This window comes from Trachemys scripta, chromosome 16 (genome assembly GCF_013100865.1).
Source record: "Trachemys scripta elegans isolate TJP31775 chromosome 16, CAS_Tse_1.0, whole genome shotgun sequence".
Classification (NCBI taxonomy): Eukaryota; Metazoa; Chordata; order Testudines; family Emydidae; genus Trachemys; species Trachemys scripta.
Window position 1 is genome coordinate 10,919,101 of NC_048313.1, and position 12,964 is coordinate 10,932,064.

Genomic DNA, 12,964 nt, shown 5'->3' on the forward strand with positions numbered 1-12,964 from the left:
CAGAGGCCCTCGTAGGGTGGGGGTCCTGCTCAGCTCATTAGCATGCGTGTAGGCTCTTTGGATTTTTTCGGTAATGCTTTTACCTTAAGCTGAATGTTGGCTGCTTACAAAGAGCTGGGTAGCACTGTAGGAATCCCTGTGCTACCCAGCTCTGAAGGGAAAGCAAGCAGGTGTGCTGGGCAGCTGGCTTTGTGGGGGAATGGGGTGAAGGCAGGGAGCTGTGCACCCTGGGAATCTCCTGCTCAGAGGGGAGCGAGGTGGGTCTCCATTCAGAATGGAAACGGCCAGGACATCCAGTTGCAATTGCCCTGCACTGTGACAGAGAGTGCCCTTCCCTCCACCCCCTACTGCCACACTGGGGTCAGCACTGACTGAGACAGGAGAGCACCCCCGCCCTAGCCACCTCGCTGGAGCATCCGAACCAACACTGAGTGCCTGGGAACAGCGACCCACTCCCTGAGTGCGTCTCCCATTCAAACGCTGACCCAGGGTAACCCTGCGTAGCAGTGCGTGCCAGGTTCAGGGTGATGCCGTCACGGTGCGCAGTGACATTGGCAAAATGACTTCAGGGTTTGTTTTTCCAAACAGATAAACAGAAAATTGGTTTCCAGACCCACCTGGCTGGGACTGCCTTGGGGCTGTAATTATGTAATAGAAGCTTATTTGCATAACAAAGGCTGATTCTATATTAAATGCTGTTGGTTTCTGGGTTAGAGGTTTGTGCAGGAGCCTGGAATAACACAGTTGAACTTGCCTCTTCCTTTCCACGAGGGATTATTCCATGCAGTGTCAGGCGGTCTGAAATCAGGCTCTATCGCTGGATGCCCCAACGTGGCACCCTCCCAGTTTGCTGGGAAGAAAACGACAGGCCAGTAAATATCTCCAGCTGCAAAGTGGGAGGGAAGGTCCCTGAGGCTGCAGTTTGCTGTCAGTACCGCCCTGTGGCCTGGGCCTTATCTGCTGCCAGTTGACCTCTGCGCGGAGCCCCAGCGCTGTCGTGTCAGCAGAGGACTCTGCTTGTGATCATAGATCACTGGGCTCCAACCTCTGCACATTCCTCTGTGGTGTGGAGCCAGGATTTCCAGCTCTTTCACTTGAACTCCTCACCCCTTTCCAGACCCCCTTGTTAAACTGCATTCCTCATCCAGCTGCAGCCTCATCTCCTTCCCGCATTCCCCATCCCCCTTAGGTTTCCCCACATGACTGCAAATCCTCTGCTAGTGTCAACAACCCCCCTTCCCTGGCAACATGGATTCCCTGTGCCCAAGTGGAGAGGAGAGAAGACAATAAACCAGAGAATGTGTTTTGTAGCATAGAGTGAAAGTTACAGATGCAGGCATTATATCTGTAACTTTCACTCTATGCATCTGAAGAAGTGAGGTTTTTACCCACGAAGGCTTATGCCCAAATAAATCTGTTAGTCTTTAAGGTGCCACTAGACTCCTTGTTGTTTTTGTAGATACAGATTAACACGGCTAGCTCCTGATACTTGTTTTGTAGCATGTTTCACTCACAGATCTTGGGGGGGGCACCAGTTGGCATCACCACCCCCATTTTAAAAGGGTGAGTCTGTCAAGTGGCAGGCAGGAGATGTGACTCACTCAGTCACACAGCAGCCAGATTCCCAAGTCTCCCCTGCTTCCCTCCCAGAGGCAGAACCCAGGAGTCCTGTCTCCGGTCCCTATCCCTACTCTAACCCACTAGACCCCACGTCCCTCCCAGAACCCAGGAATCCTGACTGCCAGTCACCAGCCTTCTAACCCACTAGCCCCCATGCCCTTCCCAGAGCTAGGAGCCCTGACTCCCAGCATCTTGTGCAGGTTCTGCAAAGCCACACAGGGTAACTCTACACTGCAGCTGGGACGGAGGGTGCTTCCCAGTACAAGTAGACAGACAAACCCTAGCTCTGCTGGAGCTAGTGCACCAAAAATAGCCTTGTGGGCTCTGTGGCACAGACAGTGGCTTGGGCTAGCTACCCAAGTACTAGCCTGAGCCGCTGCTTGTGCTGCTAGTGCATTAGCTTGAGCACAGCTAGCAGGTGTCTGGCTACCCATGCTGGGAAGCACCCTCCCAGCTGCAGCGTAGACACACCGAAGGTCCCTGGCCCTGCCTAAAAGAGTTTAAAATCCCAATATGGGGAGGCGAAACTGAGGCCCAGGAAGGGGAAAGGACTAGCAGGTAAGTGGCAAAGCTGGGTAATAGGTCTCCTGGCTCTGAGGCTGGTGCACAACCCACTGCCTCTATACCACATTTTCTGAGGTCCCAGTTCCAAAGTCCAGACACTTGTGGGGGCCTGAGCCCAGCCCCGGCAGCAGCGACGGATTTCTGCCCTGGGTTCCAAGCTGGAGGCAATTTGGGAGAACCCCGGAGCTGAGCTCAGCGGTCCCAGTAAACAAGTCAGCAAGGATGATTCATAGTGAGGAGCGATCATGAGACCCGATCAGAGCGGGAGGGAGAGGGGCCTGCAGTGAGGCCGCCAGTGGCATGTGCATTGCGTTAGTGTTTGCCTGGTGTTATTATCCTTATAGTTCTGTGTTACTGGTAGTGCAGGAACCCCAGCCATGTGGCAGGCATTCCAGTGCAGACACAGAACGGTCCCTGAGCCAGTGAAAAGGGGCTGCAAGAGGGGCAATAGAGAGCTAGCGACGGTCACCTTCTCACCTTTTACTCATTGGCCGAGCTTGCGAAGACCTGATGCGTGACTTGGTGGTATTTCCATGTCTGTCTGTTACAGGGTCACTTTTGAACATTGCACCCAATCACTTCCAAAATGTCTGGGCATTTCTAGGCATGGATGGAAAATTGGAAAAGTGAAAAGCGTGGCGGGGGGTGGGGGGGCGGCATGGGGGAGAAACGGGGAAGACATGAAGCTCCTGACATCTGAATAGCAAAGCCAAGGCTTAAGCCTCTGCAACTGGCTGTAGATTGAACAGCTGGTTGGTGGTACCATTAACTCCTTCCAGCATAACAAACCCCCGCCCAGGGCCCAGCATCCCAATAGCATGGAACATGGTGACACTTGGATGAATTATTTTCCAGACAAATGATGATGGTGGGGAGCAGGAAGGGTGGCACGCACACAGCCCTTGCACTTGGGGGAGAATGCAGGACCCTGGCGTGGGAGGAGGGGAGAATGGAGGTCTCACAGAAGCCCTGCCAGGCAGGCAATGGGTAGAGATACGGGGTGACCCTGAAATAGAGGGGGCTGCAAGGGTGGCACTTAGAGGCATGGGGGGGAGGAATGGAAAGACACAAGGAAGCCCTGAGGGGGCAATGAATTCAGCTGATACAAGCGACAGTGTTTAACTGTCTCTTATTATTATTTTTAATAGGTGAATTATGGTAGCACCAAGGAGCTTCCTCATGCACTGGAACCCCGTGTGCTAGCGCTGTACGTTAGGTGTATTACGGTAGCACCGGGACCCCGTGGGCTAGCGCTGTACGTTAGGTGTGTTACGGTAGCACCGGGACCCCGTGGGCTAGCGCTGTACAAACATAGCACAGGAGGACAGTCCCTGCCCCGCAGAGTTTACAGTACATGACAAGGGACAGCGAATGGAAACAGCCGGACAAGGAGACAATGAGACAATAGGGGTCAACATGACAGGCTGCGGTCTGGGCCTGGCCGGTGTCATTTGTAGGCCTCATTGGGAAGGTGCTGAGGAGGGATGTGAAGGTGGAGAATGAGGTTGAGACTTGCTTTGTGTTTATAGGGCACGCCTCCCCCATGGGAGGGGCCCATGGCAGAAAGCACCAGGGACGTGCTTAGAATGAGGACAGGCGGGTGATGGAAGTGGACAGCACAGGCCCATGGAGGTGGGGACTGATGTTCTGATACTGACAGGTAGGGTGAAGCTAGGACGTGGAAGGCCGTGAAAGTGAAAATAAATAGCTTATGCTTGGTATTGTTATGCTGAGAGAAACTGGGGACTGCACGGGTCACAGACCTCTGAAACTGGGTGTGAACTCACCTTCAATTAATATAACTGTTAGGGTACATTAATTACCAGCCCCCACACCTAAAACCAAGGCGCTGTGAACCCCCTAGAGAGTTTTAAACTGGATGGGGAAAGGGCCTTTGGCCGAGCCCTGGTCTACATGCTGAACTTACGTTAGTCTAATTACATCACTCAGGGGTGTGGAAAAGCCGAACGAAGCAGTTATACTGACCGAACTCCCCCTGTAGACAGCGTTATGTCGATGGGAGGGCTTCTCCTGTGGACATAGCTACCGCCTCTCGGGGAGGTGGAGTACCTACACAGGTGGGAGAAGCGCTACCGCCCACATACATAGTGTCTTCACTACACGCTTCAGCGGTGCAGCTGCAGTGCTTGAAGTGCAGACAAGCTCTGAGTATTGTTTGGGGTTTTCATTCCTCCTGCTAGTGCTAGTTTGCAGAAGCAGGACTTTGTACACTCGGTGAATAAACAAGGCTGCATTCAAGACAATATCGGACTCCATCATGAATTTGTACTGCCAGCTGGGACATCGCCAGGGCCCCGAACTTGGATTAGCTGCTTGGGTCAGAGGTGTAACACTGCCATAGAGAAGAGGAGCCAGCCAGAGTGGAGAGATAGCCCATTGTTTTGGCCAAAAGAACATGGGTATGAGTGGGGCCAGACTGCATTTGTCAGGCCAGAGAGAAGGCTGCAGCAGTAGTCGAACTGTGAGATGATGAGCTTTAGCTGTGGGGATGGAGAGAAACAGTCTCAGCCCACCAAAGCTTGTGCTCAGATAAATGTGTTAGTCTCTAGGGTGCCACAAGTCCTCCTGTTCTTTAGTCTCAGATCAGGGCTTTCTGGGCAGCACCAGCCCGGGCAGTTTCATTTCGGGGGCTGGGAGCCCAAAGCCCTACCCCGCCCTGGACTGTAGACAGAGCTCATGGCCAGGTCATGTGGGGATGGTGCTGAGGTTAATGAGTGACAGGAGGAGGCAGGGGTGACAGGGCTGTTACCCCATCCACTCCCCCTTGTCTCTAACTTGTCTCTTTCCTCCGTCCTGCCAGGTTCTCCGGGAAACTCCCAGCATGAAGCTTCTCACTGCTGTCCTGTTCCTGGCCGTGCTAGGTGAGTGTGTCTCGGTGCAGCCCCACGCCTGCCCCATTGGGCGTTGGCTGACCGTGTGTGTGGGGATCCCTCTGCCTGGAAGCCAGGTCTTTTGAGCACCCTCTCCCACAGGAATCAACGTTGACTTTCCAAGTGGAAACCACTAAAGTACCTGATAGAGACTCGGTCACAGGAGCGGGGGAGAGGGGGAGGGAATGCAGCTTGGATTTGGGGGGAGCAGGAAACATGAATTAGAAACAGTGTAGCTGACTGAGTCTTTCCCAGCTCTGGGAGCACCCTGCTTTGCTAAGCATTCAGCGAGGTGCTCTGTTTCCTGGGTCCCGATCCGTTCAGTCAGGCAGAGCGCCGGCTGGGGAGTCTCAGGACTTGTCTACATTGGATGTTTCTGGCACTGGTCTAACCCTTTAGTGTATAAAACAGTTTGCGTCCGGTTAAGACACATCCAGCTCAGAACTGTGGTGTGCCTCACGGGTGTGAACGCTGGCTGACTGGAACACTGGCAGGGCAGCGGAAAAATCCACCCCCACCCCCCCCCGCGGTGTAAACACTTTGCACTGGTGTAAAAAGGATATTGGAGAATCGGTGGGGGCTCAAAGACAGGCAATGAGAGGGAGTCAGGGTCTGGGGAAATGCCCTGGGAGGACAGGATGAAAACACTGGGCGTGTTGTCTAAAAAGGAGACAGATAAAAGGGGGTGTGATAAACGTATTGTTCCCTTCTACAACAGGCAGACAATATCTCTCTGGCAAGGCCCCAAATCGATGGTAAGAGTCAGGTCTCGTTTTTGGTACAATCCTGTTGATTTACAGAGAACGGGCACAGAATTCCTTTCCCCTGAACACAGCAGGAACATACAACAGCAGGTGGTTTCCTTTTCCAGAAATCCAAGCTTGCCTCTCCACCAGCTCTGTGCTCCAAGGAGCCCTAGCTCTGTTCCCTCCCAGGCCAATGCTCACAACAGCATCTCTCCCTGTCTGCCAGCTTTGTGCCTTTGATACACACAGACATACACAGCTGCTGCCAACCAGTGCCCCATCCCCTGAGTTTGAAATCAGTCACTAGGGAAACCCCTTGGCCCACACGGCTAAGCTTCTGCTCAGGCCTTGCCCGTCTGGTGAGTGCCTTGGGCAGTGGCTTCTCTGGTATCAGTTCTCACTACAAAAAGGGATATTTAATTGCTCTTTCTGTCAGTCTGAATGAATCAGAGAAATGAACCTGGAAGGCACCTTAAGAGTTCATCTAGTGCAGCCCCCTGTTCCGAGGCAACTCCAAGTAAACCTAGAGTTCACCAGTGCTAAATAGAGTGGACAGTTACCTCCTATGTCTTACATAGCACACTCCTATTAATACACCCCAGAATGATATAAACCTTTTCTGCAGCTGCATCACATTGTTGGCTCATATTCAATTTGTGATCCACTCTAACCCCCAGATCTTTTTCAGTAGTACTACTGCCTAGCCAGTTATTCCCCATTTTGTTGTTGTTCATTTCACTTTTCCTTCCTAAATTAAGTACTTTGCACTTGCCTTTATTGAATTTAATCATGATAAATTGGAGAATTGGACAGAAATCAACAAGGTCGTTTTGAATTCTAATCCTGTCCTCCAAAGTGCTTGCAACCCCTCCCAGCTTGGTGTCATCTGCAAATGTTTAAGCATATTACCCACTCCATTCTCCAAGTCATTAATGATAATATTGACTAGTACTGAACCCAGGACAGACCCCTTTGGGACCCCACTGGGACCCTTTGGAACCCCACTGGGACCCTATGGGACCCCTTCCAGTTTGAAAAGTGCCTCATTGATAACCACCCTTTGAGGGTGATCTTTCAGCCACTTTTGCACCCACCTTATAGCAATTTCCTCTAGACCACACTTCCCTGGTTTGCTTCTGAGACTGTCACATGGGACTGTATCAAAAGCCTTATGAAAAAATCAAGCTATAATCACAGCTACAGCTTCCCCTCTGGCCACTAGCCCAGTAACCCTGACAAAGAAGGAACTGTCTGGGCATGATTTCTTCTTGACAAATCTCTGTTGGCTATTTCTTAGAACAGTGGTTCGCAACGTTTTTTTTTCACGGACCACTTGAAAATTGCTGAGGGTCTCGGCGGACCACTTAATGCTCTTTTCAAATGTCGTTTGTACCGTTAGCTAACTATTGTAAAGCGCTTTGGATAAAAGCGCTATATAAAAAATAAACTTAATTTTTTTTGTTCTACAGATAAAATAACACAACTCATATTTTCACATCCGTAGTCTTACCTTTCTAAGGCGATAGAGGTGCCTTCTCTGCCCTGCTGTGGCAGCCCCCAAGTTGGGGCTGGGAAGGGTGGGGGGGGTCTCAGGAGCCACGCAGCCCCCGAGCTGGGGCTGGGAAGGAGGGGGTCTCTCCCCCACCACACCAGCCCCCGAGCTGAGGTTGGAAAAGACGGATGTCTCTCCCCGGCAGCCGCAGCCCTGGAGCTGGGGAAAGTCGCCTCTTTCTCTGGTGGCCGCAGCCCTGCATGTCCCAAATTTCTCACACACCCTCTTCTGACCCCACTGCCCCCTCCCACCTACCCCCCATTCTCCCCAAGGCCACCCCCTCACCTTACATGTGTGTCTCCTCCAGGGTCCAGGCACCTAATTAGTGGAGCTTGCTCAGCAGGGTGAAGGGTGCTCAGGGAACTCATCTCCAATAAGCAGGTCTGTGATCAACTGCAGGGGATCAGGATACTCTGTTCCCCCAGCTCCTACCCTTAGGACGGGGGACAGTCAATGGCAGTGCAGGGGATGAATTCAGAACCAGTGGAACGACTGTCACGGGAAGTTGCTGATGCCAAGATCTTCACAGGATTCACAGAGGCGTTTCTATGGATAACGGGAGTATCCAGAATTACCATAGTTAGAGATTTGGGAGGCGCATAAACCCGGCTGCCCCAGTGCTAACTATTAGGGTGAGGAGGAAAAATACCCACATCTGCTACTGAGGGGTTCTTGCACATTCCCCTGAACCACTGGGTGCCAGCTTCTAGATACTGGCCTTGACAAACCATGGGGCTGATCCAGTCTGCCAATCCCAGTGTCCCAGTGCCTTATCAGGAGTCTGTGGCAAAGCTGGGATAGAAGCCAGGAGTCCGGGCTCCCAGCCCCTCTGCAGTAACCACTAGACTCCATTCCCCTCCCAGAGCTGGTTGGAACCCAGGAGTCTTGAGCCACATCCCAGTGCAGTTACCATGTGCCCCTCCTTCCAGGGAGCGGTAGCTCAGTGGGTCTCTCCAGGCCAGGGCAGCCCTGGGGCCTGCAGTGACACTGTCTCACTGGGGATCCCTTTCCTTTCCCAGGCTCCAAGGCCTCTCCCCTCGGCAAGGAACCCACGCCAAGGCTGGACCAGGTTGCAGACGCCATCGAACGTAACTTGGAGCAACTTACCAGAATGACCGTGGAGCTGATCCAGAAATCCGAGCTGGGCCAGGAGATCGAGTGAGGCGCCTGCCCTGACTTGGAGGCAGGGTTTGGGAGCCCCCCATCCATGCCAGGAACCCAGAGTAGAGGGGTTAGAGTCACCCCTGACTGCAGGACCCACACCTCTGCTTCTGGGCCCAGCAAGCCCCCCGAGCTCAGCAGGGATTGGCCTGGCCAACCCCAGGGACACTGGCAATTCAGCAACGGGTGCAGAATTGTGTCCATTATTTGGCAGGGCAGGGCCCGATGCCGCTGGGACCTGGGGCCAGATCAAAGCCAGCAACACTGGGGGTGGGGAGGACCCATATCACATTCCCAACCCCCATGAGCCAGCCAGTCCTCCTGCCCTGGGATCACATTCCCGTCCCAGACACCTCCCAATCCAGCCAATCCTTCTGCCTTGGGGTCAGACAGAGCCAGCAGCCCAGAGGGTGAGTCACTCTAAGCTGCTTCCCTTTCTTTGCAGGGAGTGGAGACTCTATAGGAAAATTAATAACTTCTTTGATGACCTAAACCGTAAGGTGCCCCCCAAGGCCCAGGAGCAGCTGAGGAACCTGAGCAGGCCGGTGGAAGAAAGTGTGACAATGCTGTGGGAACTGGAGAGGAAGGTGCAGCCCTACATGAACCAGCTGCGTGATGTCCTGGTGTCCTACACTGAGGGGCCGCTGGAGATGGTGGAGCACTACAGCAAGACCCTGCTTGGTAGCCAGGCGTACAGCAACGTCCCGTCTCGGGTCGAGCTGCAGGAGCAGCTGGGCTCCTATGCCCAGGAGCTGGGGCTGCAGGAGTTCGAGCGCAGCCTGGCAGCCTACACCAGGGACCTGCACCGGAAGCTCAGCCCCTATGCTGAGGACTTGCATGGCTGGCTGAACTCCCGCTGGGACGCCTTCATGCAATGCTTCAGTGAAGAGACCGGTGGGGGTGCCTCATAGGCCCTGTCCATACCTGGAGCCCAAGGCGATCCCCCAGGATTGAGGGGGACAGCTCCGCTGTAAGGTACCCCGCAGCAGGCTCCCTGCCCCATACAGCCGTCCATCGCTCAATAAACCAGCTGTTTAATCATGCAGTGATGTGTGGTCCTGCTGCATCTCTGGGGAAGGGGGCTTAGGGTGTCAATCCCCCCACAGCGCAGGAGGTCACCAGCCCTGTGGAGGGGCATGGCACCAATTACCCACTCCCCACAAACTGCTCAACCTCCCCCCAATGCTCCCCCTAAACCATCCCCCCCTTAAACATGCCCCACCCCAGTGCATCCCCCAGCTTACATTCTAAACTGCTCTCGCTCCATCTCTTCCCCTACACTGCACCACCCTGGCCCATAGGCGTGGGAACTAGGGATGCAGGGCGTGATGCAGCACCCCCAGGTTTTGCATGGGGTCCCAGCCACTGGCCCCATACCTGGGGCTCTGCTCCCAGTCCCAGCTGTGGTCCCAGCCTCAGCCCCCCCACCCCTCCCGGAGCCACAGCCCAGTCCTGGTCCCAGCTCTGGGGAGAGGGGACACGGACAGAGATAAGGGGGTGAAAAGTAAAAAATTTGGGCTTTCAGCACCCCCACTGTAAAAAGCGTTCCAGGGCCACTATGTCAAGTTCTGCACAGAGCTGTAGCAACAAGTCCCCACTTCCCAAGGAGCTCCCTCAAGTTCAGTAACAGCCCTATCGCCGCCCCTTTTAAAGTGCCCCCCGCCCTCCCGGGGAGATGTTGCCGTTCAGAGGGAAAATAAGGCCGAACATGTGAGCCCTTGCTCTGCTCACTCCAGCGTTAATGAGCTCCCCTGGAGAAGGCTGGTGGCGGGAATTAGACACTCAGGCTGGCTGGGCCAAGGAGGAGGCAGGAAGCCCCGCGAGAGGGATCAGCGCCAATACCGGATTGATAATGGCGCCGGGCCCATGGTCGAAAGGGGTCCCGGCGCGCTCTCCTCCGCCCCCCTGGCACACTCTCCTGTGGGGTCAGAGCTTGATTCTGCGGCTCCGTGGTAGCCTCTGCCGGCACCCTGGCTCCCGCCCCGCCACTTTCCCCAGCGTGCTATGTACGTCTTGCTGGGGGGAGCCGCAGCACGCAGCTCCGAGTCCGGGGGGGAGGAGGCCTGTCCCCCACCTCTTTCCCCAGCGGGCTACGTCCCCCCCTCCCCCGGGCGCTGGTCAGTTGGATCAGCCTTGCAGGCAGGAGGGGGGCAAGGAGGAGCGAGCCGCAGCACGCCACTCCGGGGAGGAGGAGAAGACAAGCCAGGGTGAGGCCTAGGGGAAGGGGCTGGAATTGGGGCATACCCCCTCCAGCCCCCTGCGTGAGCACACCCCCGACCCCAGCCCACCCCGCAGCCCCCTGCCCACCCTAACCCCTGCACCCCCCTCCAGCCCCCTGCGTGAGCACACCCCCGACCCCAGCCCACCCTAACCCCTGCACCCCCCTCCAGCCCCCTGCGTGAGCACACCCCCGACCCCAGCCCACCCCGCAGCCCCCGCCCACCCTAACCCCTGCACCCCCCTCCAGCCCCCTGTGTGAGCACACCCCCAACCCCAGCCCACCCCGCAGCCTCTTGCCCACCCTAACCCCTGCACCCCCCCAAACTCCTGAGCCCCTGGCCCTGCCCTGACCCTGCACTCCCCTCACACCTCCTCAGCCCCCCCCCCCACACGGATTGTCTGTGGTGCCTGGGAGCAGGGGGGGCAGTGACAGAGGGACTTGTCAGTGCTGGCTGCCATGCCCCCTGCCAGTGGGAATGCCAAGAAACTACCTCCCTGCACTCCGGGGAGGGGAGGAGGTGCCGCCCAGTTTTGGGGGAAAGGGGCAGTTGTGGGGCAAATCCGGGTGCAATGGGGGAGCTGGCGGTGACTCCATGTGAGGGGTGTAGGAGAAGCAGGGTGTTAAGGTGGGGGGTTGGTGGGACAGGGGGCAGAGGGAGGGAGGGGAGAGTCTGGGTTGAAGGTGGGGGTTGGCTCAGTGTGTGTGTGTGTGTGTGTGTAGAAGGGGGGTAGTAGAAGAGAGGGAGGTGACAGCCCTGAGGTGAAAGTGGGTAGGGAGTGGGCAATAGCAGGGAGATTGAGGAGAGCCTTTGTTAGGGGGTTAGTTGTGTGGGATGGGGACAGTAGGAGGGATGGGAGGAGAGCCCAGGTGTGAAGATTGGGGTAGGAACTTGAGGCTGGATTGTGGTAGCCTTTGTAGTAAAGTGTGTGTATTTCAGTGACCCTTTTTCTCTGCAAAAGATGGGCACCAGCAATTTTCCTCCCCACCCCAAAGGTTTGTAAACATTATTGTACCAAAGCAGAGAATGCAGCTTTCAAAACATGTATTTAGGAAACATAACTTTGGGTGGAGGAGGTGGGAGGGGGATGCAGGTGCGACACCACTGACTGTTGCAGCCGGGATTAATATGGCTCATAAGTGTGTTAATTAAGCACTTGTGTTCAGGGCCCTAAGCAGGCCCTGAGTGTTTAAAGAAAAAAACAAAAAAACTAACAAACAACCCCCCCCCCCACACACACACAAACCAAATTCAGTGGTGTTCTGCATACATTGGTGTTAGCCCAGTTTGTTCTCTATGGGCTGAGTGGAGGTCGCAGTTTGGCTTCAAATGTCTTATTTTGGTTTTGAATAAATGTTTTCATCCCCATCCCGGCAATACCACATTTGCTATGGCATCAATGGTGCTGTCACGCTAGGCCCATATCTGGAAGGGGTTCATCACAACCACATGGGGGCCCACCAATATGTTTGGCGCCGGGCCCACAAAAAGTTGATCCAGTAACACAGAGGCCTCAAGGGAGGGCCTGGGGAGAGGGCCGAGAAGCGTGCTTGGTGCTGTCTGGGCTGGCGCATGGGGATTGTTGTAGAAATGGAGGAGGGCACTTAAAATAAAAGGGGGTAGTGAAGGCACAACCCCGGGTGTCCGTGCAGTGTCCCACAGAGGAGCCACGTCCTGTGACACCCCCTCCCCCAGCCTCCATCCCCCGCCCTTGGGCAGGCTTAGCACTGGAGCCCCCAGGATGTAAAAGGTGCCATATTCCCTCCCCTGGATCAGCCAGTCCCCATCCTTCTGACAGCTCAGCGCCCGCGCCACCTAGAGGGAAAAGGCCCATGTCCCATTCCCTGCCACCCTGAGCCAGCCACTTCCCTGCCCCTGGGCTGGATCAGAGCTGGTGGCCCATTCCCCATCCCACCTATGCCACTGGCAGCAATGATCACCCGCCCCCGCCCCCCTCCTCCCCCCGAAGGATGCCTCACTAGCAGAGTCACTGTTAGCAGGGCAATCTCGCCCCCTGCCCGCAGACCCTCGGATTTGCAAAGTTAAAGGGAAAAAAATGTCATGACAGAGTAGCCCCGCCCCACACTGTTGCCTAAAGGGTGCTGCGCACACCCACGCGGGAGCAGGACTGCCAACAGCCTCTAGTCACGGTGGTGCCTTAAATAAAGGTCCCGACAGCCCTCTGCACCCGGTGCTCCCTGCTGCCAGGTA

General features: G+C 55.4%; 1 protein-coding gene and 1 long non-coding RNA gene across 5 annotated transcripts; one reads left to right on the forward strand and one right to left on the reverse strand.

Annotated features, from left to right (window-relative positions):
* Nucleotides 1–750: 750 nt before the first annotated feature.
* On the reverse strand, nt 751–4,663 carry LOC117888772. The gene is made up of 3 exons (XR_004648368.1): nt 4,171–4,663; nt 2,662–2,784; nt 751–850 (listed from the first exon to the last, which is right to left on the reverse strand). It is a non-coding gene; the product is annotated as an uncharacterized LOC117888772 (long non-coding RNA).
* On the forward strand, nt 3,796–9,579 carry LOC117888771. Of its 4 annotated transcripts, none has more exons than XM_034792477.1 (4): nt 3,796–3,816; nt 5,006–5,066; nt 8,393–8,531; nt 8,980–9,579. In XM_034792477.1, the coding sequence occupies exons 1-4, from the start codon at nt 3,811–3,813 to the stop codon at nt 9,443–9,445; spliced, it is 672 nt and encodes a 223-aa protein (XP_034648368.1). In that variant the 5' UTR covers nt 3,796–3,810; the 3' UTR covers nt 9,446–9,579. The 4 variants fall into 4 exon arrangements, with proteins under 4 accessions (XP_034648368.1, XP_034648365.1, XP_034648366.1 ...); XM_034792474.1 differs by lacking the exon at nt 3,796–3,816 and adding an exon at nt 4,586–4,666; XM_034792475.1 differs by lacking the exon at nt 3,796–3,816 and adding an exon at nt 4,657–4,722.
* The last annotated feature ends 3,385 nt before the right edge of the window (nt 9,580–12,964 follow it).

Excerpts from the sequence above, each read along its gene's own strand:
- LOC117888771 (XM_034792474.1), top strand. The coding sequence starts at position 4,601 with ATGGGTATGAGTGGGGCCAGACTGCATTTGTCAGGCCAGAGAGAAGGC. Across the intron at positions 5,067-8,392 it reads CCTGTTCCTGGCCGTGCTAG|GCTCCAAGGCCTCTCCCCTC; the intron begins GTGAGTGTGTCT and ends TTCCTTTCCCAG. Across the intron at positions 8,532-8,979 it reads GAGCTGGGCCAGGAGATCGA|GGAGTGGAGACTCTATAGGA; the intron begins GTGAGGCGCCTG and ends CTTTCTTTGCAG.